The sequence below is a fragment of the Sardina pilchardus genome, chromosome 17 (assembly GCF_963854185.1).
Source record: "Sardina pilchardus chromosome 17, fSarPil1.1, whole genome shotgun sequence".
NCBI lineage: Eukaryota > Metazoa > Chordata > Actinopteri > Clupeiformes > Clupeidae > Sardina > Sardina pilchardus.
Window position 1 is genome coordinate 3,922,782 of NC_085010.1, and position 23,216 is coordinate 3,945,997.

General features: G+C 46.2%; 1 protein-coding gene across 4 annotated transcripts in view; it reads left to right on the plus strand.

Annotated features, from left to right (window-relative positions):
* Positions 1-18,747, plus strand: part of lmo3 (LIM domain only 3) — a 34,386-nt gene extending 15,639 nt beyond the window's left edge. For all 4 annotated transcript variants that reach the window (XM_062518114.1, XM_062518112.1, XM_062518115.1 and 1 more), the window contains 2 exons: positions 11,691-11,816; positions 17,137-18,747. In XM_062518114.1, the coding sequence (XP_062374098.1) occupies positions 11,691-11,816; positions 17,137-17,242 (232 nt within the window). In that variant the 3' untranslated portion in view covers positions 17,243-18,747. The remainder of the gene's footprint in view (positions 1-11,690; positions 11,817-17,136) is intronic.
* The last annotated feature ends 4,469 nt before the right edge of the window (positions 18,748-23,216 follow it).

Below are 23,216 nucleotides of genomic sequence, written 5' to 3' on the forward strand. Positions count from 1 at the left end.
GGCTCCCAGTCCGCGCCCCCAGCCCTCCCGGTGCTGGCCGCCAAAAACATCTCCCGCCTCACCTGTGATAAAGCTACAGACCTACACCTGGAAGCAGAAATCGGGAACCCTGCCTGTGCCCCAAGGGGAAGGGTATAAGGTTGTTACGAGTTTTTTTTATATTCTTCTTCCTCTTTAGATCTCCAACCAAAGCTTCACTTTCTCTGCCCAACACCTTTTAAACTATTGATGCTGAATCGCTTGGAGTAACAAAAGAAGATGGTGTTGTGTTTGAATCAAATGGCGCCATACATGATTCATCTGTCCTGCTGGAACATACAAAATGCTGGAGGTTTTTTGCCTTAAAGGAAGCCAGTGTGGAGGGAGCGCATGGCTGAGAGCGGTACCCAGCCCTCCTCCTCCCAGGACTCTCTCCGCTCCTGCGTCTTGACCTTTCACCTGGAGTGCTTGGCCTCTTTATGATGGTAAATGTAAAGTTCAGTGACGGCATAAACCATCTGCAAGACCAGGTTGAAAGGCTCCGCTTGATCCCGGGAGAGCGGCTGAGCTACATAGTGCCTTGTAAGCACTGCCTGGTCTCATGAACTGCAGTGTTGTCAGCCTTTTACCAGAAGCGCTGGGCCGATGGCTGAAGGGGGCCAGGTGGAATCGCACCGCATCAGCACCCCGGGTGACTGGTGGCATCATCTCGTGCCCACATGGTCAGATACCAACGCAGAGCTGAGCGCTCACACACAATACAAAGTATCGCACATTCTGATTTCAGTCGAATAACGAAAATGCCTCGTCTCTGTGTAAACTGAGCGTACAAAAGCACAAATAATAGTGGTGTTGTAGATAAATACAGTAATGTAGGATTTTTTTGTGGAATTTAAAAGCTTTGGTTTGCATTTAGACACGACACAGATACATCTGGACTCTTATGTCTTTAGCTCTTATTTTGTGAACTAGTGTAGGATGTAGCCAGACAACTGCTGTGTTTTGTCAATGCCCTCTTCAAAGAAGATCATACACATTGATGAATGGCTACAATCCTTAGATAGATTTGTACTCAGTTTTATATGCATTTGTTGTGCTGTTGGCTCCCCAATGGAGTGTTAGATCTTCAAAAAGGTGTACCTGCACAGTTAACATCTAAAATACAGACATGCACCAAATCAGCACAAATTGTAAGTTTGACTTATTGACTCCATTGTAGTCCACCATAGTGCTTTGGGGAAAGATGACAACATTTCTATAGAATTATTGTATACATTGTCCATGTCCAGAATACATAGAAGGAAAGAAAATGACAATGACAGTGTGGCCTGAATTTGATGAGGAAGTTTGCCAGCGCTGGTGCCGGTGACTGGTGTGCCATTATGTATGCAGTAGTCATGTTCAGGCCCCCAGCCCTAACGAGGCCTACCGCGTGCTCCAGCGCCCATCAATCAGGCCCGCCGCTCTTTGTCTCCGCGTGTGACTGGCAGCTCCCCGCACTTCATCAGGGCCGGCGCGCGGCCGTCAGCCCCACTCACCGGCAATTAGTCGGGGCTACCATGTGAGGAGGGGAGGGCGGGACATAGGTCCTCCGTCACACCCGTAAGCCTAATGAGGCCCTTATGGAGATGAAGTGGGGGTGTATGGGATGTGTAGGCAGGAGCCACCCCCCCACCCCACCCACTCAGGGTAGAGGGGAATGGGGTGGGGATGGGGGCAAGTGAGGGGCGGGGGGGAGTGCTGGGGCTAGAGGATGGGGTTGGGGTGGTGGGGGGGGGGTCCAGATGGCAATTGGTCAATGTCAGGGCCGTTTATGGAGGCTGGATTTGGATAGGTTACGCAGTGCAGCGAAGCCCCCCGCCACTCAGTCCCTGAGCGACTTCTCAATTAGTGTGCGGCCTAGCGGAACTGCTAGACACCACTGCATGCTCCCCATCTCCCCACACAGCCTCCTCTCTGGAAGGCCGTTGCAGAGTGTCAGCCAGAGAGATCGCTCAGATCATCAAATTCTTATGGGCTATTTCTGATGTGTTTTGAAGAGTATGTATATGTAAGACCTCTCGCCACACACTCACGCAAATGTACTGTAACAGCACAGCTGCTCGAAAGACATTTCTGACCGCCCTATCAATGACAGCCGAGATTGGCTTGAAGTCGCCTGGCAACACATAAGCACATATTATTTCATTCTCAATACATCATTTAAATGCATTAGAAAAGATGCCATTTTATCATGACTTTAATGGTCTAAGGAAATAATAATGAAAAAGAAAAACACTTGATTGCGTCACAAAGCCGAGTCGGCGGCTGCGGTGCTTGTGCTGCGTCTGTGTAAAATGAGATGTAAATGCGGCCATTTTACCGCCCTGATTTATTCATGAGGAAACCCAAGAAAAGAGGCACATGCAAATGAGATGTGTCGGCTTTGCCCTTGGCCCAGGCACACTAACAAACAAGTCAGTCAGTCTCACCCAAGAAATTAACAAGTTTATTAAGCCACACCTGACAATGAGCCTGTCAACTGCCAGGTAAGACTCTCCTGAATGACTATTTATCTACTGTCAAGAGAGCTGGCCCAGACAAAACAGACAGTTTGTTAAATCCACATCAAAATACTGTAATGTCTGCCATTCAGAAAAAAATATATAAACAAGCCGGCAAAACCATCTGTGCTCCTCGCTCTGAAGTTATTAAATTAGATGCCATTGTTCTGAAGGAAGCCTGCTGAGGCCCATATAAAACGGATTGTCAGATGCATGGGAAATGCATGGAGACTCAGGTTGGGATCTATTGGAGGTCCTATTATTCGGCTGCCATCAAATCTATAATTCAGGATGTGAAGTGAGAGGGGTTAGGAGGGCTGGAAGTAATCAATGTACACCCAAACTCATGCCTGGTCCCTTCATTAAATCTCCTCAGCCCAGGAAAATGAGGCCATGGGATTAGTTCGGTATAGTGCCTGGATGGATATCTCTCTCTCCTTCTCTCTCTCTCTCCCTCTCTCTCTCTCACACACTCTCTCTCCTCTCTATGTTTGAGCATCTCTGACTGTCTGGATGTGTGCTTATGTGTTTGTGTCTGTGTGTATTTTGCTTTATGTAATGTGTTTGTATGTGTCTGTGCGCTGTGTTTATGTGCATGCATGTGTGTGTGTGTGTGTGTGAGGGCACTGGGCTCGCATGAGAGAAGAGCAAGCGAGTGAGAGTGAGAGATTGAGAGAGAAGGCAGGGCCGGCCGCTAAAGCTGCAGCATTGATTGTGCAGAATCTCCGACACTTTTCCATACTCTTTTAATCTCTCTGAAATGCTAAAGAGGCAATCAAAGGGATCGTCGGCATTCACGTCAAAGCTCCAGCCGTCTGTGCACGTCAGGCCTGGTGATTTCTCAGCCCAGCTCCTCCGCATTAAGGAAGCCCTGATCAATCATCTACAGGCTGCACTGAGAGAGAGCCGGATGAGGCGCACCAACACAATTTCCCCCTTTTTCATGCAAAAGGCCAGCGCTGATTGATTGGTTGCTTTGGTGCTGCTGAGAGAGACAACATTCAGTAAACCGACTTCGGTTAAGAAGGAAAACAGGGAGAGATGCTCATCGGCAGACCATTACATTTCCATCCCTCCATCTCATTTATTTTTAGGTTTTAGAATGCTCTAATGTGCTGGTCAAGGTTTCCACGGTCTGTCCTGCATTACGAAATACTGCACACGCACAAATATGAAGATAGCCACAGCTGCAGAAATGCGTTCTTCCTTACATCGAAATTATTCAGATTTCGTCATGTGCGCAGAATGCAAAAACTCAGCCAAGACGACATAATTTCACTTCTTGGCTTCTTCAGAGCTAGTAGCACACCAAGGGAGCTAAACTGTTTAACTAGTGTCTAATTAGAGAATTTCTGTAAGCGTAGTTGATTAGGAGTATGAAGACGTGGAGGTGAAAGAACAGGCATTTGTTCCTTATTGGCAGTATTGGTTTCTTATTCTTCCAAATACAGCCTATACAATGTGTACAATTAATGTACGAATCATCTTGTTTTATTAGCGGTCATTTCTTTGTTCCCATCTGGAACTATACAAGACACCTACGGCTACATACAGTAGGAAGACTGACTGAACGTTATGAAACACAATATTCACCCCATGTTCCAGTGCTGTAGGTTATATGAGTGGCTCTCTCAGTAGGGGTATGTATAGATATACTGTGATATAGGAGGAAAAGAACATTTAGCACATATAGACGATACAGTATGATTCAGATTTTAATTAGTGAGAATACATGTTCATTTAAAGCCATGAAAGACATAAAGATTAATTGAGCTAATACATAGAAACTCTGGAATGTCTTCTCAGATGAATAACAGAGTTGTTGCACTGGTCTGGTTGCAGGGCCTTTTCTTCACACTTGCACATTTGGATTTGATTAGATCCACTTCTTTTGTATGTTCTCATAATTGGCTGCTCTTGGTTCATTCATTAGGGACTCTTCCACTGTAAGGCTTGGTTAGTGAGATCATTTTGTCTGATTTTTCTCGCGACCACCCGTCTGAACAATAACAAGTCATTACACCCGCAGGAAGTGTAGGTAGTGCTAGCTTTAATACATTACTGTGATATCCCATATTTACTGGGCACAGAGCAGTGAAAGCTTTTTGATATGGAAGAGAGCGTATAATTAATTTGATTCATAAGAGGAAGAGGAAAAAACATATTGATCAAGAGTTCATTCCTCTAATTACTTTCTGGGTGGATTTTCAATTCAGCACCAGAGGGAATTCTCCTTTTTTAAAAATCTCAATCTTTACTTTATCAGTGATTAAAGCATTTCAATCATTATGTCCACAAAAACAGCCCTGCAGCCGAATGCAGGGTGCCATTTAGGATTCCGCCTAATTAAAATCCTTCATTAAGTATTTCTTAATTCTCTAATTCATTTTTATGAAAGCGAAGGGAGTTAATCAGGTATGGGTTTTGAAGTTCGCTTTAAAGATGAGATCTGCAAATGAAGTACCATGGAGACTTCTTTGTCTTCCCGGAGACTTCTGGAAGTTGCTAGCCCTCGGTGCATGTGCAGTGAGGCCCCATGGCTGGGTTTTCTCCAGCACTTCCCCGCCTATGGCTTCTCACAGTCAGGTTTGAGTTCACTTTAGCTTAAAGTAGCATGAAATAGTATAGAAATTGGCAGCTTCTCCAACATGAATGCTGAATTGATAGCCCCCAGGCAGTGTGCTCATTTCAACAGCATGGCTATTTAGAATGCATCAGGATCTTGTAAGGTAACAGCCTGTCATTTAGTCCAGGGGAATATAAAGAGGCATGTTGTAGGAAATGTGTGCTGTGTGTGTACCATGGATAGACTCCTGTCCTCAATAGCATTCCTGTTGCCATGATGGAGTGATGGGGAAATGACATTTTACAGCACAGTTAACACTTCAGGATACATTAGCAATGGAAAAAATGTTTCAATTTAAGTGGAATCCATATGAAAACAAGACCACAGGCATGAGTGTTTCCAAACCACTGCCGTGTCTTGGGCTTTTTACAGTGCTGTGCTGTTATCACTGTTATTTTCTTGCTGTACTCTTAGTACTGCTAGGCGAATGCATCACCACATTACACATAAAAGCTACTTTTTGTTCTTTTGACAGAAATTTATGTCTCATCCTTCCCCTAAAAGAACTCCACAAAACAAAGAAATGTGATGTCCTCTCCCAGCCCTGTTTTCAGAGTAATGAGATGGTGCGTAGATGTTAAAAGCTCTAAAGGCATTCTGTAATTGCTATGTTGTGCTTGGAAAAAGCTTGGCCACCATTAACCTCCCTACACTACAATTCACTTCACACGTCTGGCAATTACCTCGCCAATAATGCCCAATCTTGCAAATGTGTGCGTTCTTGACTTCCTGTAATTAAATTGGGCTTTTCACATGTAATCTGAAAACGCGGAGGGGTCAAAATGGGCACCTGTAATCACCATCGATCGAATCTGAAGTAGGGTTGCAAATACTTAATCCTCTATTTTTCTCCCGCGCTAAATTATCCTGATGGAGAGGTCACACTTGCTGTGGTTGGGTCAAGGGTAGAGTGGCATTGTTTTCCTTCACTGAAGCACAAGAAATGTAATGCTACTCAAGATTTGCAGCAGCTGAATGAAAAGCCATCAGGACCTCACGTCAGTGCTTCAGATGAATTTTAGTGCTTTAGCCACGATAAGAGGCGACCCATTTTTATCTGTTTACCACTGAATCTTCAGCCCCCCGCCATTGCATATTCCAAGAGCCAATCAATTACTGTGCTTGACCTGTTGATTATTACATAAAGGTCTAGATTGTCTTGTTCTCTGATAAAGCCTGGAGCATCAACACATCCAGTGTGAGCACATTTCAGCAGGCAGCTGCAGCATCTCGTCGCGTTTGCCCAACCAAACGCTCTTTCAGTTTCTCCCTTTAGAAAGCAGGCGCCCCACTGTTTTTACCGCCACCATTTTGTCTCCATGTGTGCAGCTCCAGCTCAGAACGGCGGCATTTCCATTTGAACTAAATGGTTGTGAGTTCAGTCGCCTGGACACATTATGTTTTTTGGATGGTACCCTCCAGTGGAGATTAGCTTAATTAGCTGTGAAGAGCAGTGACTCGTGGGACCGTGCATGTTTGGTGCAGATAATTGCAGGGCTAGCGTGGCACACCCTGGCACCCAGCTTGCGATTGCAGGTGGGTTGGCACCAAGAAGTGCCTATCGGAGTGCACATCTGGCCCCGGCGGGGGCTGAAAACTTTCATTACACCCTCTTCAAAATGCCCTCCAAATCCCCGCACAGCCCTGCCAAATTTTGTCTCTGAAAGGTCTTCCATCCCCCTTTTTTTGTCTGGTGCTTGTGTTAAGGGAGGGCATAATTATTTTCCCGTCCTGTGTTTTTCAGTGGAAAGAGTAGCATAATCTGTTCCTGACTCATCTTTGTCATTTTGTCTGTATTCATGGGCTCTTAGAGCGTGATCTATTCTTCCGTCGTCCGTAATGATACTCCATATAGCCTTAAGAGAAAGCCGCAGAATCTGCTCGCTGCTGTGCATAAGTCAGTGACTTCAATTTAGCTCCTTATCTTTTATTAGTATAGCTGTTTTCAAGGAGATAATGCTGTCATTGTCAAAAGCAGCCATGTTCGTTGGCAGTTGTTTACAAAAATTACCCCGATAGAAACCCTCATGTTCACAACATCTGATGATAAAAAAGTTATTATTTGAGGCACGTGTTCACATGCAGTCTGGTGATGGGAGATCCTTTTCACCAGGACTGAAGAATGATAGAGAGAGCGTGAGAGAGAGAGAATGAGTGAGTGACTGAGGGAAGGAGTAAAAGTGAAAGAGAGCGCAACTGTTCATGTGTTGTAATCATATGCATTGTCTTAGATTTAATTAGCTCAGTTATCTGCGGCGGTCGCGGGCGACTGACAGTTCACTCGAATGTTTCTGCGCGCCCGGCCCTCGCGCCGAGTGGAGGCCATAATTCATCATTAGGATATCAGAGTCCAGGTGCAGATTAGAACTGATAGAGCCAGCAGCCAGGCAAGGCGAGGCACTCATGGAGGAAAATCTTATCCAACGGACAATTCCCAGGTCACGCCCGTAGTAATTGAAATAATTTTGCTGTGAGAGTTGTTTAATCTCCGAAAATCACACATGCAGGAGGCCCCCAAATTGAAAAAAGTGTACGAGTCTGATTACATGTGCCAGCACTACCCCACCCCCACCCCCACCCGTCAGCAGCCCCACGGCTTGGCTAACGTCCACCCTCTCCCTTCCCACCTCCACCCGCACTTTTCCCTTAAGTTGACCAAACTTCCCCAGTGTCCACCCCGCTGTCCGCTCGCTTTTCAGAGCCACTGGACACGGCGCGTCGTGTTCCCGCCGAAAGCCCCTGTTTCAGACGCAACAAATCATTTGTCTGTTATTAACCCTGAGCCTGTAATTATGCAGATTGCCATAGATTTTCCCCGGGTGCCGGGGAAGTGAGATCCAGGGGTTGCTCTCAGCGTGGCAGGCGGACGAGGGAACGGCCGTGCATTACTGAACTTGCCACATTCATCATGTTGACTGATGGCACGGGGAGCCGGTCCCCGGGTCCCGGTGGTTAATGTAGTGGGTAATTAACTGTCATTTGGCTGGTAATAGGCCGATGATCAATGGTTTGTGAGGAAACAAATTCTAATTCGGCAGCTGATGAATGCACGCCGAGGCCAGAGCAATTGAAGTCGCAGGGGTGGCGGAGAGGGGGGAGGGGGCGTGGCGCGGCGCGGAGAGGGGGGAGAAGGAAACCGCTGTCAGAATTTCAAATGGCTCTTGAGGTGGCAGTGTTATCCTTCTCTCCCTTTTCTTCCCCCGGACCCCTGTCCGAGAAAAAAAGTTGGGGGGGGGAAAAATGAAATAAGTCCCTGGAACAAAGTAGCGCTTAATTTGTTGCCCTTGATGCTCTCGGGAATACCTGCTCAGACGAATGAGCCTGGGAGTGGACCCGGATGCACAGAAATAGCGCCGATCCTTTGTTGTTTCATGTCAAATAAAGAGCGCGCTCTGTGCCGATGGGTACGCCATGTGTAGGCTGTCACATTAGACAGGCATCCCTAATTTCTCAACGTGCCGCTCATGCCTACGACCACGCATTGTGGCTTTAAGTCTACAGCGTCGCAGGACCAAAAAGCACAGTCTCTTGTTTACGTTGCAGCAGAGCGGAGGCTGTGGTGTTCACATGGTTCAGTCTGATACAGAGTAAATTACATAGATTGTGCTGCTCAGTGGGTGCACTGAGGTGACAGTGCCTGTGCATTTTCCACTGGGACACCATTTAATGATTACAGTCTTGCTGTGAGGCAGAGACACTTCTAGCGACCACTGGGCTAAAGCCTTGTGGAATAATTTAATTGGTGTCTGTTTTTCTCTCATCAAATAGGTACCATTGAGCCGAATGATACTGTAATTCTTCGGGAATGTCTTTGTCTCAAATAAGGTACTGCTATGATTTGGCATTCTCTTTCAAACACTGATTCAAGCTGACAGGAATTTTAATTTAATGTTGCATTCTCGCACTCTTCAAATATACATGTTAGAGTGTCAGCTATGGATTTTGGTGTACGTTAGGACTGTGCAGTACATCCACTATTCTCTTTTTGATTCGGAGCTAGACCTCGAAGGCCTGGAGCCTGTCCGATATTCGCAACCCTCTCACAGAGGCTCAGCCATCTCTGCTCTGTCTATCCTCTTCCTGTGTATTCCAATCATGATCATCTCCACTGAAACCCACTGCGGAGTGGAAAAGGAGCCTTGGGTTTGTGTGTGTGTGTGTGTGTGTGTGAGTGTGTGCGCGCGCAGAAGGGTTCTGGTGTCTCCAGCAGAGGCTGTGTTCCAAAGTGTGCCTTTGAATTCATTACGAGCCAACTACGCTTAATTTGCCACCTCCCTTGAGAGCCATTAGCGGCTGTGGCGTCAAGCTGACGGAGCGGTGAGAGACGAGTGGCAGGTAGGCTCCATCCATCTCCCCCTCCACCTCCACCTCCGCTGCCTCCACCCCCCTCACCGGCTTCCACCCCCCACTCCCCCCCACCCCCTGCAGGGTGAGGCTCAGGAGTTTCTGGGAATGCTCGGTTGTTGTTGGGAGTTTTGAAGGCGCGTTTGCCGCACAGCCACACAAGTAAAAGGGGTGGCTGCTGCCGCGGCTCTCAGTTCAGTGGGGATGAATGTTTGATGTCTATTATTAGCCCCGGCACTCCCAACACCCCTGCCTCTCTGTGTGTCTGTGTGTCGGATGCTCTAAACAGAATGTTTGATTTGAGAAATGCAATGTATGTATTGTTCCCCTCAGCCAGGGCAGGTTCAGAGATTCCTTTAATCATTTAAAGTGCTGGTTAAAGCAGCTCAGGACTATACTGGATGAATTATGCAGACAACATGAGGAAGAGAAAAAGGCAAGAGTTGGAATCTGAGCTGTGGGAACTCATGGGTCTTCCGCTTTTGACTTTTTTAAACCACACAGCCTACAATAGGTTTTCATGTTGCTAAAGACATGCTCCAATATCCAAAACACTGCACAGGTAAATGTAGTCTGTGCCAAAGCAACCACAGAGTTTGCACCTTAACTTTATGTAATGGTATCTGTTTTTTAAAGTCTAACATCTATATGTGGTATAGTGACTGAAGACACTCCACAATACTCTATTGCAAGCCAAGCACATTTCTTGGCACTATTTCTGATATTTCTGGGTTTCTTAATGCAAGAAACTATTGGGGTACTGAAGCCATCCGTGAATGGTTGAACACAGTCGATAGCTCGGGTACTTTGTGAGAAGTGCAGACCTTTGTCCTCGGTTATACAAAGCAAAATAGCGTGACAGTCCCATTCAAAGGTGTAGGCTGCTTTAAATTTGCAAGAGACTCGGAAAGGATGCATAGAGATAGCGGGGAAGGCAAAATAGAGCACTATTTTGATTCGACTTGACAAGAGAAAACCTTTAAGCATCACTCTTCACGCACATATCCTCCATCATTTATCAGCAGAAGCGCTTAGCACAACTTAGACTTTTGTGGCAAGGAAATGGAAAGCCCCCCCTCCCCTTCTGCAGACAAATGTGCACGAATACGGCAAACACTCTTGCTTTGTGTCTCAGTCATAGAGTGCAACATAAATAAATAAATAAATAAAAGCTACTGCTTGGTTATTATCTCATCTTAAATCTACCATCCTCATTTTTATTCATTTTAAAATATTTTAGATCAATTGCAAGCCTCTCAAAAAAACCTCTGTCATCATTTCATCTATTTCATGTGGAGCCCTTTAGGCAATGTACATTTGCGCAGAGAGAGCAAAGAGAAGATAACACAAATGTATCTATATTTAGACAGCTCAAAGGGAAAGGCATAATTCCTTTAATTAAATCAGCGCAGATCCATCAGATCAGAACTGCTTTCCACCCTGCTCTCCCTGCTGCCTCCAATGCTACGGGAGATATCCTTCATTGTCTCAAGGTGTGTTGACAGTAGCCCTTAATTCTCTAGGTCTACATGAGGGTACAATTTATCTGCTTTTGTGGCCTGTGGGAAACATACTTTGTGAAGGTTAATAAACAACCCTGCATATCCTGGGCCCTGAGATCATTTATCAGATTGGGATCTCTCACAGACTCCGAGAGTGGCATGCAGTTTTATCATTTTAACAACGATGGCTAAAAGTGCCTCAAGAAGTCGGCCTAATAGGTTATTTTGTTGTATGATTTCGTTATCAGATATTTCCCCCCCATAATACTCAGTCTAGGTCACAGTGGAGCTGTAGCCATGAATCCCTAATGAATCCTCACACTAATGCCCTGAAAGCTGAAATAATAGGGTCGCTCCCTGGGCATGGGGCCAGTGGCGCTCCAGTTCCACAACACAACCTTATCAAGTCCATGTCTGTGGCACACACTCACATGGCAGACGTGACTAGTGTCAGTTAAGGGCCCTGTCCTTGATATCATCTAACTATGAGCCACTCTTGGATCAGCCTCTCAAAACCAGCCTTAATTCTTTTCCCCTCGGAGGATGGCTCATTCATGTCTTACTCTGCACTGTCAAGCCTGGCCGCGTTTTACTTGATGTGAAAACTCTTTTTTTGTTTGTGTGGGTTGTGTTGTGTGTTTTTTTTCTCTCACTCTAACGTAGAGGGTTGTTGCTCTCTGTGGTCTCTCTGCACAGGTTGTTTGGCGTGACGGGGAACTGCGCGGCTTGCAGCAAGCTCATCCCGGCCTTCGAGATGGTGATGCGAGCGAAGGAGAATGTCTACCACCTGGACTGCTTCGCCTGCCAGCTCTGTAATCAGAGGTGAGTCGCCGGCCCAGGCCCGGGCCTCATCCCCACATACATACACCCAGAGAGAGAGGGAGAGAGGGAGGGAAGGAGGGAGAGAGAGAGAGAGAGAGTACTGGAGAAATGGCCAGAGAGGGGGGCTTGCAGTGAACACAATTTGGGACTTGGCTAAGATGGAATGAGCTGCACATATGTTCATTAAGAGCAAATAATCACTCTTTGTCTTTCCCTGAAACCAAGCTTTAATAGGCCCGACAAGCTGCATGTAGGAGATTTTTAAATAGCATCTAATTGGTTTTCACAGCCAGGTGAGAACATGTGATTTTTGTCAGGAGATCGAGTGCTGTTTTTGAATTTCTGAACACATGGCCTGCTGAGAGACCAGCGTTGTACTGCTCTGTGCTCAAAGTCCTATTTTGCAGCAAGCTCTGTCAACACACACACATACATACAGTACATACGTACAAACACACACATGCATAGTTAAACCCGGCCAAAAGAGCTGGGAAGCGCTGTGCGGAACTGGAGTCGATCACACGGTCTGGTTACGCACAATTAGCGCGCGGTTATTGTCTTGCCACTCCTCCCGGCCGCACCAGACAGGCTCACCTAATGCAAGAAGTCAGCTAATCTTCATCAGCGCGGCGCGGGCCAGCCAACTCCGCTCCACGGCATTAAAAACCCATTTAAGCGCGGGCAAACCTTTCTTTTCGCATTAGGCCAGCCGATCAACTGTTTAATAAAATTGACATCGGTGCAGTTCGCACGCTCTCACCATGGCCTCCTGATGTCGCTCACTTGCCCATCACAATTCTTCTAGAGGCCCAAGCGAAGATTTATGGCACGGCAACCGCCTTAATTGTAGCGGTTTCTCAGATTTAGCCTGGCTAGATTTTAGGCGTTTTTTTGTTGTTGTTGTTTTCGATTTTATTCCTTGACACCTTGGGAGATTTCTGAGGAGTAATGCTTGTGCTGAATGTCCTTAACAGACCTCCGTATCTTATTGCCTCCAAGCCTGAACAAATGCACAGACATGAGAGAGTGGGCTTGCGAGAAAGTGAAGGAGAGCGATAAGAACAGAAAGAGGGATCAAAGGAGAGAGAGAGAGAGGGAGAGAGAGAAAGGGGAGAGAAAGTGATGGCAGAGGAATAAAGAGAAATGAAGAGACGGAAGGGGAGTATGAGAGCACCTCGTGCAGGTCCTGGCGGAGGCCTGTGAATTGATGATGTGTGCCAGCTTTGGGAGCACTAGGTGAATCAGTTCTCCACTGTCACAACACGACACAGGAGAGCCGTGGCATCTACAGTGCGATATGCAAATCTCGCCTCTCCCTGTCATCTGACCACGAGCAAATTCATTTGTCAACAAAGTGACGAGACATTATCTCGGCCGACACACGAGCCACCCGAATTGTCTGAGCAGCTTTGTTGTCGCGCTCGCTTTGCGAGAGCCGCACAGATTTTTTTTTTTAACAAACGTTTTTTTTTCCCCCTCCGAAATAAAGGATGTGGGACTCGCAGCACGTGGTGACAGGTCCGTCACAGCGATTCTTGTGCTGCCGCACACCCGTACGAGCGCACATCTGCTCTCTGATCCACTTGGATAAATATCAGTAAGGACAGGCAGATCCTGTCAGCTGCCTGACGATTAGTCATCTGATATTCCATAGTAGTGGAGCAGTAGGAATTAGGCACAGTGCCGGATCTGAATGGCTGCTTGCCTTTTCTGGCGTACATCACAACTGCTGTTTTAAGATGAATCATTTGATTTTTTCTCTTTTTTTGTGAGGTCTCACTCGAATCTGAGGAGATGCACTAAAAGTTAGATGTTAATGTCAGATAAGTCAGATTTCTCCACCCATGGAAGGGCTTTCATCTCATTTCTATTGCTCTGCCAACCGCCAGGGCAACTTGAGTCTTGCATGAAGCAGTGTACACCACTGAACGGTGCTTGTTATTTTTTTTTTTTTGTGAAACATTAGTTGAAAACTGGGAAGCTTGATGAACGTAGCAGCCAAGGGGGGTCACCAGGGGTCAGCAAGTGTAATTACGCACCACTCCCCACGGTCAGCTGCAGCTAGTGTCACTGTTTGAAGGTTAAATTGCTACAATCAAGTTTGTACGCAAAGCACAAAAATGCCCCAGCCTCCTACTCACACATACAGTACACACACACACACACGTACACACACACACACACACACACACGACCATCATCTCATTTTGAGTTGCTTTATTAGACCGTTCAGCCCACACAGCACTACAGTTGAGGCCAACAATGAGGCAAGCCTGATTTCATCCAAGAGTTGCACTGAGCTGGAATGGTTCCCTGGTGTTGGGCTGTTTTCGGTTAGCTCTCTCCATGACTATCCTGGTGGGAGATTAGACATTTGAGGCTGTATTCTTGCTTTTACTAATGTGATCAGTGATGTTATCATTTGTAGTGTCCAGTTGATTAGCTTTTGCAATAGCATCACAAGACAGGCTGGTTGATGCTACATTAGCCAATCTGATTTTGGTCAGACCTGCTAGGTCTGTCAAATTTATGATCGGAAATAACTTGTTCCAGGCAGTTTTTTATACGCTGGCATGCAGACTCCTATTGTTTTTTTACCATATACCCCCCTGAATTCCTATTGCAGTGTTTGACTGCCCATGTCTGCAGTTTGACCTTAAACTAGTGATTCCGTTATAAATCCCCCCTTACCTGCGTCAGTGTTATTTCCCTGGGAGGGGGACAAGGAAGCGAAGGGAGGGAGTGTGTGAGTGTGTGTGTGTGTGTGTGTGTGTGTCTGTGTGTGTGTGTGTGTGTGTGTGTGTGTGTGTGTGTTTGTGTGATTGTAAGGGGGAGGGGGTGGTGTGGAAGGGAAGGGATGAGATTTCAGCCAGCCGTTAGCCACAGATCAGGCCCGCGGAGACAGCTAATCGATGGGCCTGTCCTCCTCCCTGGCCTCATCATCCAGCCACTCCTGGCCCAATTTCTGCCTGATGAGCCGGGGGGACGGTGCTCTCCGCAGGCTCCCCCGAGAGGCCTGCAGGACACCAGGGGCCCGAGCTGGGTGACAGGGCAGGGGAGGTCAGCGGTGATAAGGGGACGAGGCGCCGCTCTTTCCAGGCTCTGCTCTGGCCAGCCCGGCGACAACAGAGCTGGGGCTGCGTTTGGAAGCCTAACTGGCGTCCGAACATTTAATGTGTCTTGGCTTCTGAGCACAAGTCCGCAACATAACATTGATTCGTTTTTTTTCTGGTGTGCTCCACTTGGCTTTAGTCTGGCCTTCACACAGAACTAGTCATGAGACTTTATAATTGCGGATTTACTAGAAAGCATTGGCGCCGTGGGGAAAGTTAGCACTGCAAATTGGCTACTTTAACTTTGTTGCATCTCAATTTGTATGGGAAATGATCCACTTCTGCCTTGTCTGAATCACTAGATCTTTTTCTGCTAGGCCTATTTCACATCACCCAGTATATTAATTAAAGATGGGCTTTTGAATATGTTCCCCTGATATATTGTCACTTTTAAAAATAGATTTTATTTGTGTAAATGATTCTTTTAAAAATGAAGTCAGTTATCAGGTTAGAAGAAAAGCAAATGTGACTGCAGGTAAATGTGAGCGGCCCATCTACCTAATGCTGACAGCGGTTGGTGTGGAGCTCTAATTGGATAAAGTGAGAGGCGAAGGGCAGCACAAGGGCAGTTGTTCCGTTTATCTCTGATGGGCCAAATGTAATATCCTTGTCATAATTGGCACACAGATGTCACATATGCTGTTGACATTTCACCAAGCAGAAACAATTTGAAATGGGGAGTGAGAGGGGGGCGACGAGGGGAAAGGGAGCAAAAAGAGAGAAAAAAACCTCCGTAAATAAATATAGTAGCGGTTAAGCAGTGAGAGGGAGAGAGAGAGGGAGAGAGAGAGAGAGAAAGGAGGGACGAGGTTGTGTGGAGGAGGAGTGGGCCACAGTGTCACCCAAGACAGACACTAATGGATTCCTAGGAAGAATGTGTCATTTAAACAGGACATTTTTATTGGAGCGGATGACACCATTACATTAAGCACACCTCGCCTTTGTGTTAATCACTCTGTCAACAAGCACAATGGATGCATATTACTTGTTGCTACTTGATCCTTTGTAATAGCAGTGGCCTAACCATAGGCTTTCTGACAACAAAACAAGCCGTACAAGTTTTCAGTGGCAGGGACAAAAGTTGAGAAAAGGTTATATAAAACTCTAGGGCTCCTTCAGAGTCACCGCCTGGTTATTGCCGAGCAGCGCATTCAACACAGGCCATAAAGATCGGACCATTTCATTTGCGCTCTGCATTTCCTAATCCCGCTAACTGTGTACTCTTAAATTGTGCTAATCAGGTGTTGCCTACTGTTTGAGTAGAGGCGTAGAGGAGGCATCGGCGGGAGCCCCCTGCTGTGAGGAATAATAGGCTCCTAATGCTGAGCTGAGCTCAGCCCCGTAGTGGCAGGTAGCCGTGGCTGTAGGAGCTGGAGCTGGGCAGACGCTACACCCCACACCCCCACCACCACCACCGCCCCCAACCGGCCCCTCGGCCAGAGCCCCGCGCCCAGAGCCGGGCTCAGGGAGGGAGGCTAAGTCAAACACCAGCCAGCCGTGCCGGTAAACACAGGCGCTTGCTCACACTCCGACCTTGTCGAACTCTTGCTGTGAGCAAGATAAGCGGCCCTCAGGACGGCTCACGATGCCAAAGGAGCTCTATCTCTCTCTCTCCCTCTCTCTCTCTCTCTCTCTCTCTCTCTCTCTCTCTCTCTCTCTCTCTCTCTCTCTCTCTCTCCCCCCCACCTCCCCCCATGTGCTCTCTTCCTCCAAGCTTCTCTTTCTCTCCCTCACTGTGCCTCTCTCTCTCTCTCTCTCTCTCTCTCTCTCTCTCTCTCCCTCTCTCTCTGTCTCTCTCTCGCTCTGTCTCTCCTCATCCGACATAATCTTCACTCCAAAAAGGTCAAGTGCGACTTTGGCCCATTCTGGAAAAAAGAAACGTCTGGGACTGTGGTGTGTGGGATTTATTTATGAAACCACTGCAGGTGTGGAGAAGCGCGGCGCTCGTGTGATTCACACTGGAGATACGCCGTGTCTACATACAGTGGAGCACAATGCTGCTTCAGGTCAGGGCCAGCTCCCATACTAATGGGGCGAAGGAGATTCATCGTTAGCTCTCCTCAGCATCTGTGAATATCACACTCCAAAGCCGATGAAGCTGCTTTAGTTGCTGGCTGGTGAGGGGGGGTCAAGCGGTTGCTCGGTAGCGCTGCCAGCGGTTTGATGTTATGTAAACAGCGCTGTTTTCTTCTGCTCTTGTCTTCTAGGTTTTGTGTGGGAGATAAATTCTTTCTGAAGAACAACATGATCCTGTGCCAGACCGACTACGAGGAGGGGCTGATGAAGGAGGGCTACGCGCCCCAAGTCCGCTGACCCCTCCTGACCGCCAGAGGGACCGGACGGTGCGGGGGGGGCTGAATCCGACGTGAAAAGAAAACTGACTACCGGAGCACCTGCAATCAGATGCCAAAAGCACTAAATTCCTCTCCAGCGCTCATCACCACGTGTACATACCCAGCAGAAGGCCTCCGCGGCCGCCCCGTGTACAGAATAGCCATAGACTCTGAAGGTTTCTTTTTCCGTGGGGAGGGGGGAGCGCCCCTTTCTAATGTGACAGTCGATAGTGAACGTTTTGCTCTTTCATGAAGATGCTGCCTCCCTCCTGTCACCAACACAAGCCTTATGGAGACAGCCAGCCCCCATCAGCCAACCCCCTCGAAAAGGCCACCAGACTCTCCGCTCCATATCACCGCAATCGCGAAAAATTCCCATTTCTTTCCTGGACTGAGGACCCTCAAGTAAAAAAAACAATCAATGTAAATGGCTGAAATAAAAAAAAAAAAGAAAAACATTTGCAAGCAGGGTGCCAGGTCAACATAAGATCTCAGGTTGAATGGGTTTATTTTTCTCTCTGTCTTTTCCCCTCGCAATGGCAATGCCTACTAACCTGCTGCCGTCACTGAAACACAGTATTTAACTTTCTTGAGACTTGTCTTTACGGATCCCCAGCGCAGGCTGGACTCATAAATCTGATCAGTACCATTCTAGTGCAACAAATGAACATTTTCAGTAAGCTTTGTCTGCCTTTAAGTTAATAAATGGCCTGTGTGTGTGTGTGTGTGTGTGTGTGTGTGTGTGTGTGTGTGTGTGTGTGTGTGTGTGTGAGAGAGAAGAGTTGAAGTGTGTCCCTTAACAGCAGGTTGGTGATGGCAGAGGTGGGAGGGCTGTGGAGAGGAAGTGTGGGTGGAGAACTCGTTTTGTACAATGTATTTATTTAATATGCTTTCAGTGATCACTTAGTCCTCTAAGGCCTCACTCCCAATGTGTTTATACTTGAATTCAATCACTGATCAATCACTGACGACACATGTTGACATGAGTGTTGTATTGTACCTTTTCTGTTCTCACTTTCGTCCATGTCTCTTACGGCGCTCAGGCCACATTTGTCAAGCAAAATGCCAGTGTGGTTGCCTTAAGACACCGCTGGTCACATGTTCTGGAGGCGTAAATGTCACCTTAAATCCCTGGCTCGCTCGAGAGGTCACCTTTCCTGTGGGATGCCATTTTGTTGTTGACACAAGTCAGCTGGCCAACTTGAGAAAGAGCTGGCTACTGTGGCACCTGTAGGCATCAGCAGAGCACCACACTGGTGACAACAGGCAACGATTAAGCGCTTCAACCCTGAGGGTACAGAACAGAAGAAATGATAGGAATATGAACTGATTTGTAAATCATGGTTGTACATAAAGAAAATATTCCTTTTTGCTTGCTGTTGTATAATGATTTCTTTTTATGTGTCATTCAGCATGAGATGTTATTTTAGAGCAACGCTTGTACATACTGTATTGTAATCATTTTAAGCACAAATGTAATACAGTTTTATTGTGTTAATGGTGTGTGCATTCCTCATTCTATACTGTCCTTGCCTCGGCCAGGCCAGCAGCTGTCAATGGAGAAGCCGTTCAGCTTTGCATGGAGTGTCATCCATTTCTATGGCACCATGTTTACTGAAGCAATTTGGGTTAAGTGCCTTGCTCAAGGGCATAAAAGTAGATGCAAACCAGCCACCAGAAACCCCTCTGTTCACCAGTCCATTACCCCAACCATCAGACCATGGTTCAGTCCTTGCAATATGATTGATCGTAAGTGCAATCATGTTGTCAGCCATTTTGTTGTCATCTCTTCTCCAAAAAACACTCTCCTCTGGCTTTTATAAAGAAATGCAAGAGGGCGTTTTAAAATGCCAAACAATACCATTCTTATGCCACCTGCCGAGGGAAGATGATAAAATGCATTAACTGGTTAACTGTTTTTATAATGCAATAGTGCAGATAGTATTTGATGCCAGCATATGGTATTGATTCATAGTTCCCCTATGCAAGACTCTGATTTTATTAGAGTTCTCAGATCGGGGTTCGACCCTCTGAAGATCTGAACCATTTTGTAGTTTGAAAGAATACTGGGAAAGCGTTTGAAAATCCTCCTCAGCACAGAAGAAAAGCGCAGAGATTAAAGTTCTCCCTCTAATTAGCGAGACAGTTTAAAGTATCCTGTGAAGTTTGACAACAGCAGTGCTTACATTACATTATACCACACAATAAGCAGGCCAATTAAACTAATTGAATTTCTTTAGCCTGAAACACACTGGGAGAAAAATAACTTTGATTAGACTCAAGCTGTTAAGACTTTCAATGGATGGCTTCAGAAGCAAAGCCCCTGGAACCAATTCAGCGGGAACTAAATTGGAAGAAAGTCCTGCCTTAGTCGCCTACATCATGTCATTACACTGTAATTGTTTGAGATTGTGCCTAATTGAATCATATGTCTTTGAACTGACCATCAGTTTCTTTCCACGAGTAAGAGGTTCCTATTATTGCGGGTGACATAATCTAGAGCAGGCAAGAGGAATACAGCCTACGCCTCCATTTGCTGAAAAGAAAAACCATACTGAGGCATACTGTATGTGATGAGAGTGGAGAATGCTACTGTGCATGTGACTGGTTCACTCAAAGGTGATTTGATTAGGCTTCAGAAGTTATTACTGTCCCAGCTAAGATAGTGCAATTGACATGTGACAGTCTTTCTGCTTGGGCAACCTCCCCATAATTTGTAATATTTGAATTCGCTGAACATTATCCTTTATTTCTTCGAGACCAATCTCTCGTTTGAGGAAACCACTGGATCATCCAAAGGGAATCCAATGCAGTTAAGAGCGCTTCATGAGAAGCCCTTTGTTGTAATGCGATGCGCTCACAACTCACAAGGGCGTTTGTTAAATATCACTCCTTGACACAAAAAGAAATGAAGAGAGGCGAGAGAGAGCGAGAGAGACATAGAGAAAGAGAAAAAAAGAGAAACATTGCATCTACGTCCCCCACAGCAACTGCGAGCTGACGAAGCACAAAAGGAAAACAACAAAAAAATCACCCAAGTTCTCCCACAAAATAGTCATTAGGAGCATTTAGAAAAAACATTAACTGCCAGCCCGTGTATCGTTAGCGGCTTCATCCCTGCGCAGCTACTGACCCTGGAGTTAGTGCTGGGTTGCGCGCAGGCCCGTCTCCCTCGTTTCGCAAACGGCTCCAGGGGCGAAAATAATGATCTTCGCAGACATGCCAATGCTATCTGGACCAGATAACGCTGCTTTAATGACTCCTTATCCTTCAGCCCTTTCGAGGAGATGGGTGCCCTGGCAAAGGTATTCCCGTTGTTGGGTCATTAGCCCTTTATAGCGAGGATAATAGAGTTTCGTAGGCCTATGTTGGTCTGATTCTAGTGTGCGTTACCCAATGGAAAACACCCTTGTAAGATAAGGCAGGCCTCACTGATGAACAGCGGTCAGTTCACCCTCGGTTTATCGACTTGTGAAGCCAATAAACTCGGACATGCCGCTCCAGAATAGACCTGCTATAAAGTGAAGAAGCAAAGAATAATATAATGAACGTCAAGGATAGCTTTAGAACTGTGGCACTGGACCGTCCCTGCTGTACCTCTCAACACTTGTGTGTGTTACTGTAGGTCGAGTTCAATCAGTGGATAACAGCAAAAGCCCACTTTTCAGTTGAGTTAAAAAAAACTAAAAGTTGCCTCCACATTGTTCAGAACAATAGCCAATCAATCCAATCATCAACCTTTTCCTGCTACTGTAGGTCCAATTCCTTTTCCTCTGTGGTTCCTTTTTACTGGAATGAGTTGCCTAAAGTAAATAAATGAATGGTCTCTAAAGTAAATAAATCTGTGAATAATGTCTGATGAAGTGTTTCGAATGCGTTATGGTTTGTATATTATAGTATTGAGTTATGTCCATTAAGATTGATTGAATTGACTTTGTTGTTTATTATTGTTATTTTCCTTAATGTAGTACTACCAACTTTTGAATGGTTTACTGTTAAATGTAACTATTGTATTGTTGTTATTTGTATGTAGCTTTGGACAAAAGTATTAATAACCATCAACATAGCCATTTGGCTCATGAGGACAGATCATCAGAGGAAGAATCGAAACAATTTGCTGTATGTTCAGTAAAGAACACAACCCAGCCATGCTATTCAAAGAATGCAGATCACAATGCACTATCAGCACTGAGAAATCTCAGAAGTCTGTCTACTATTATCAGTAATGTGCTCTGCTTAACATAGTACAAGGCAAATGAGTCAGTGAGATGGGATTGGGTAGAGATACTGTAGTCGCGTTCCTCTGAAGTTCTCCGTTTGATGTGGAGCTCTAAGCTCTACCACATGGGCCAGGTCCCTTCGTAGAGCAGTGAGGCCTGCACTGACAGCTGTGCGTGCACATACCACAGCTTCTGTGGAGAACACAATAAGCATCACCTCCCTATTTGTCATTCCTGCTGCCGTTAAAACATGAATAACAACCTCTCAGACTGTGGATAAATATAACAACACACACTACCTTTTTTCCCATGCGGTGGTGGTGTATGGTACCAAGAAAATGGTGAAATTCATGAAAACAATTGGAGGATGATTTGATCGTTGTGGTGACATTTGGTACAGACTTAGATGTCGTACTGTTCTCATGATTCCTCTATCATCTTCAACTATCATCCAACTGGTTTGTGGTTATTTAACCTCTGTTATTTTATCAGTGGAAGCTAGTTTGTTTTTCACAGTCAGCACTGTTACGATGAACAAGGAGGTGTTTACTATACTTTGTTTCCTCACACAAACCATTCTGTGGCAAATTAGGAGGATGATTGTCATCTACGGGGGAGTGCAGAGAACATTATTCTCACCAATGACCTTCATGAGACCTTGCAGGGGAAAAAAGAGATATTAGGTGATTCAAGGCAATTTTCTCCAGTTACCGCCTCAACTGAGCTCATCTACCAGAAAATCATACGGTGCCTTAGACGACTTATTTAGCTGGGCCGAACGCAGGAGAGGGAATGAGGGAGAGGGCCACAGCACTGCAGCCCTTGAAGAGCATGATGTGAGAAATCAAATAGGGCAGATGTGTGATCAGAGAAGAATAAGGGTTGTCACTGCTAAACGATGGCATTGTTTGTGCTGGAGGACGACACTCATCACAGCAGCTACCCATCTCTCTCTCTCTCTCTCTCTCTCTCTCTCTCTCTCTCTCTCTCTCTCTTTCTCTCTATTTCTCTCTCGGCCTTCCCCGTGTGGATTTAGGCGAGAGGCTGTGCTTCCCATACAACGGTTGGGTGATGGGCTCATTATCACAGTGGCGAACAATAAAACAGCCATGCAGCAGCAACCCCTGGCTGTAAACTCGTCCGGATGATGAGCCTCGGAGGATGGGCTGTATCCTGCAAGCGTGACTCCTCCAGTCTCAGTACACAGCATGTCCTGGTAATCAGAAACTTAGCTGTGTATTTTGTCTCTTATCCGTAATGGTTTCGTTTTGTTTAAAGGGTCAATAGATATCAACAAATGAAATTCAAATGAAATTCTTCTAAAGAAGAACTGACCAAAGATATTTTGTTGCATTTTTATAACATTCCTACATCTCTTCAACAACAGCTATCATTAAACTTGGTTTTCTTACTCTGCACATATCCCATTGACACCAAAGCACTGACCTTGTTGTAACCCTCACCATTTGAGCCCTAACTAGTAAGCATTGCCTTCACTCCATAACAACTTCAGGTGGACCTGCAGCTTCTCCTCCATCAGACGTGAGGCTGTAGAACTAATCAGGCTGTTGAGTCCGCCTCCTAATGGGCACACCAGAGACCCAGGACCAGCGGACCCTGCCAATCCACACCATTCATTTTGACATGGGGATCTGGACAGAGCAGTGAAGCCTGGTAATTAGATCTGGCCGTCACGCCTCTGACATCCATAATACCTGACGAGGTTCCCACATA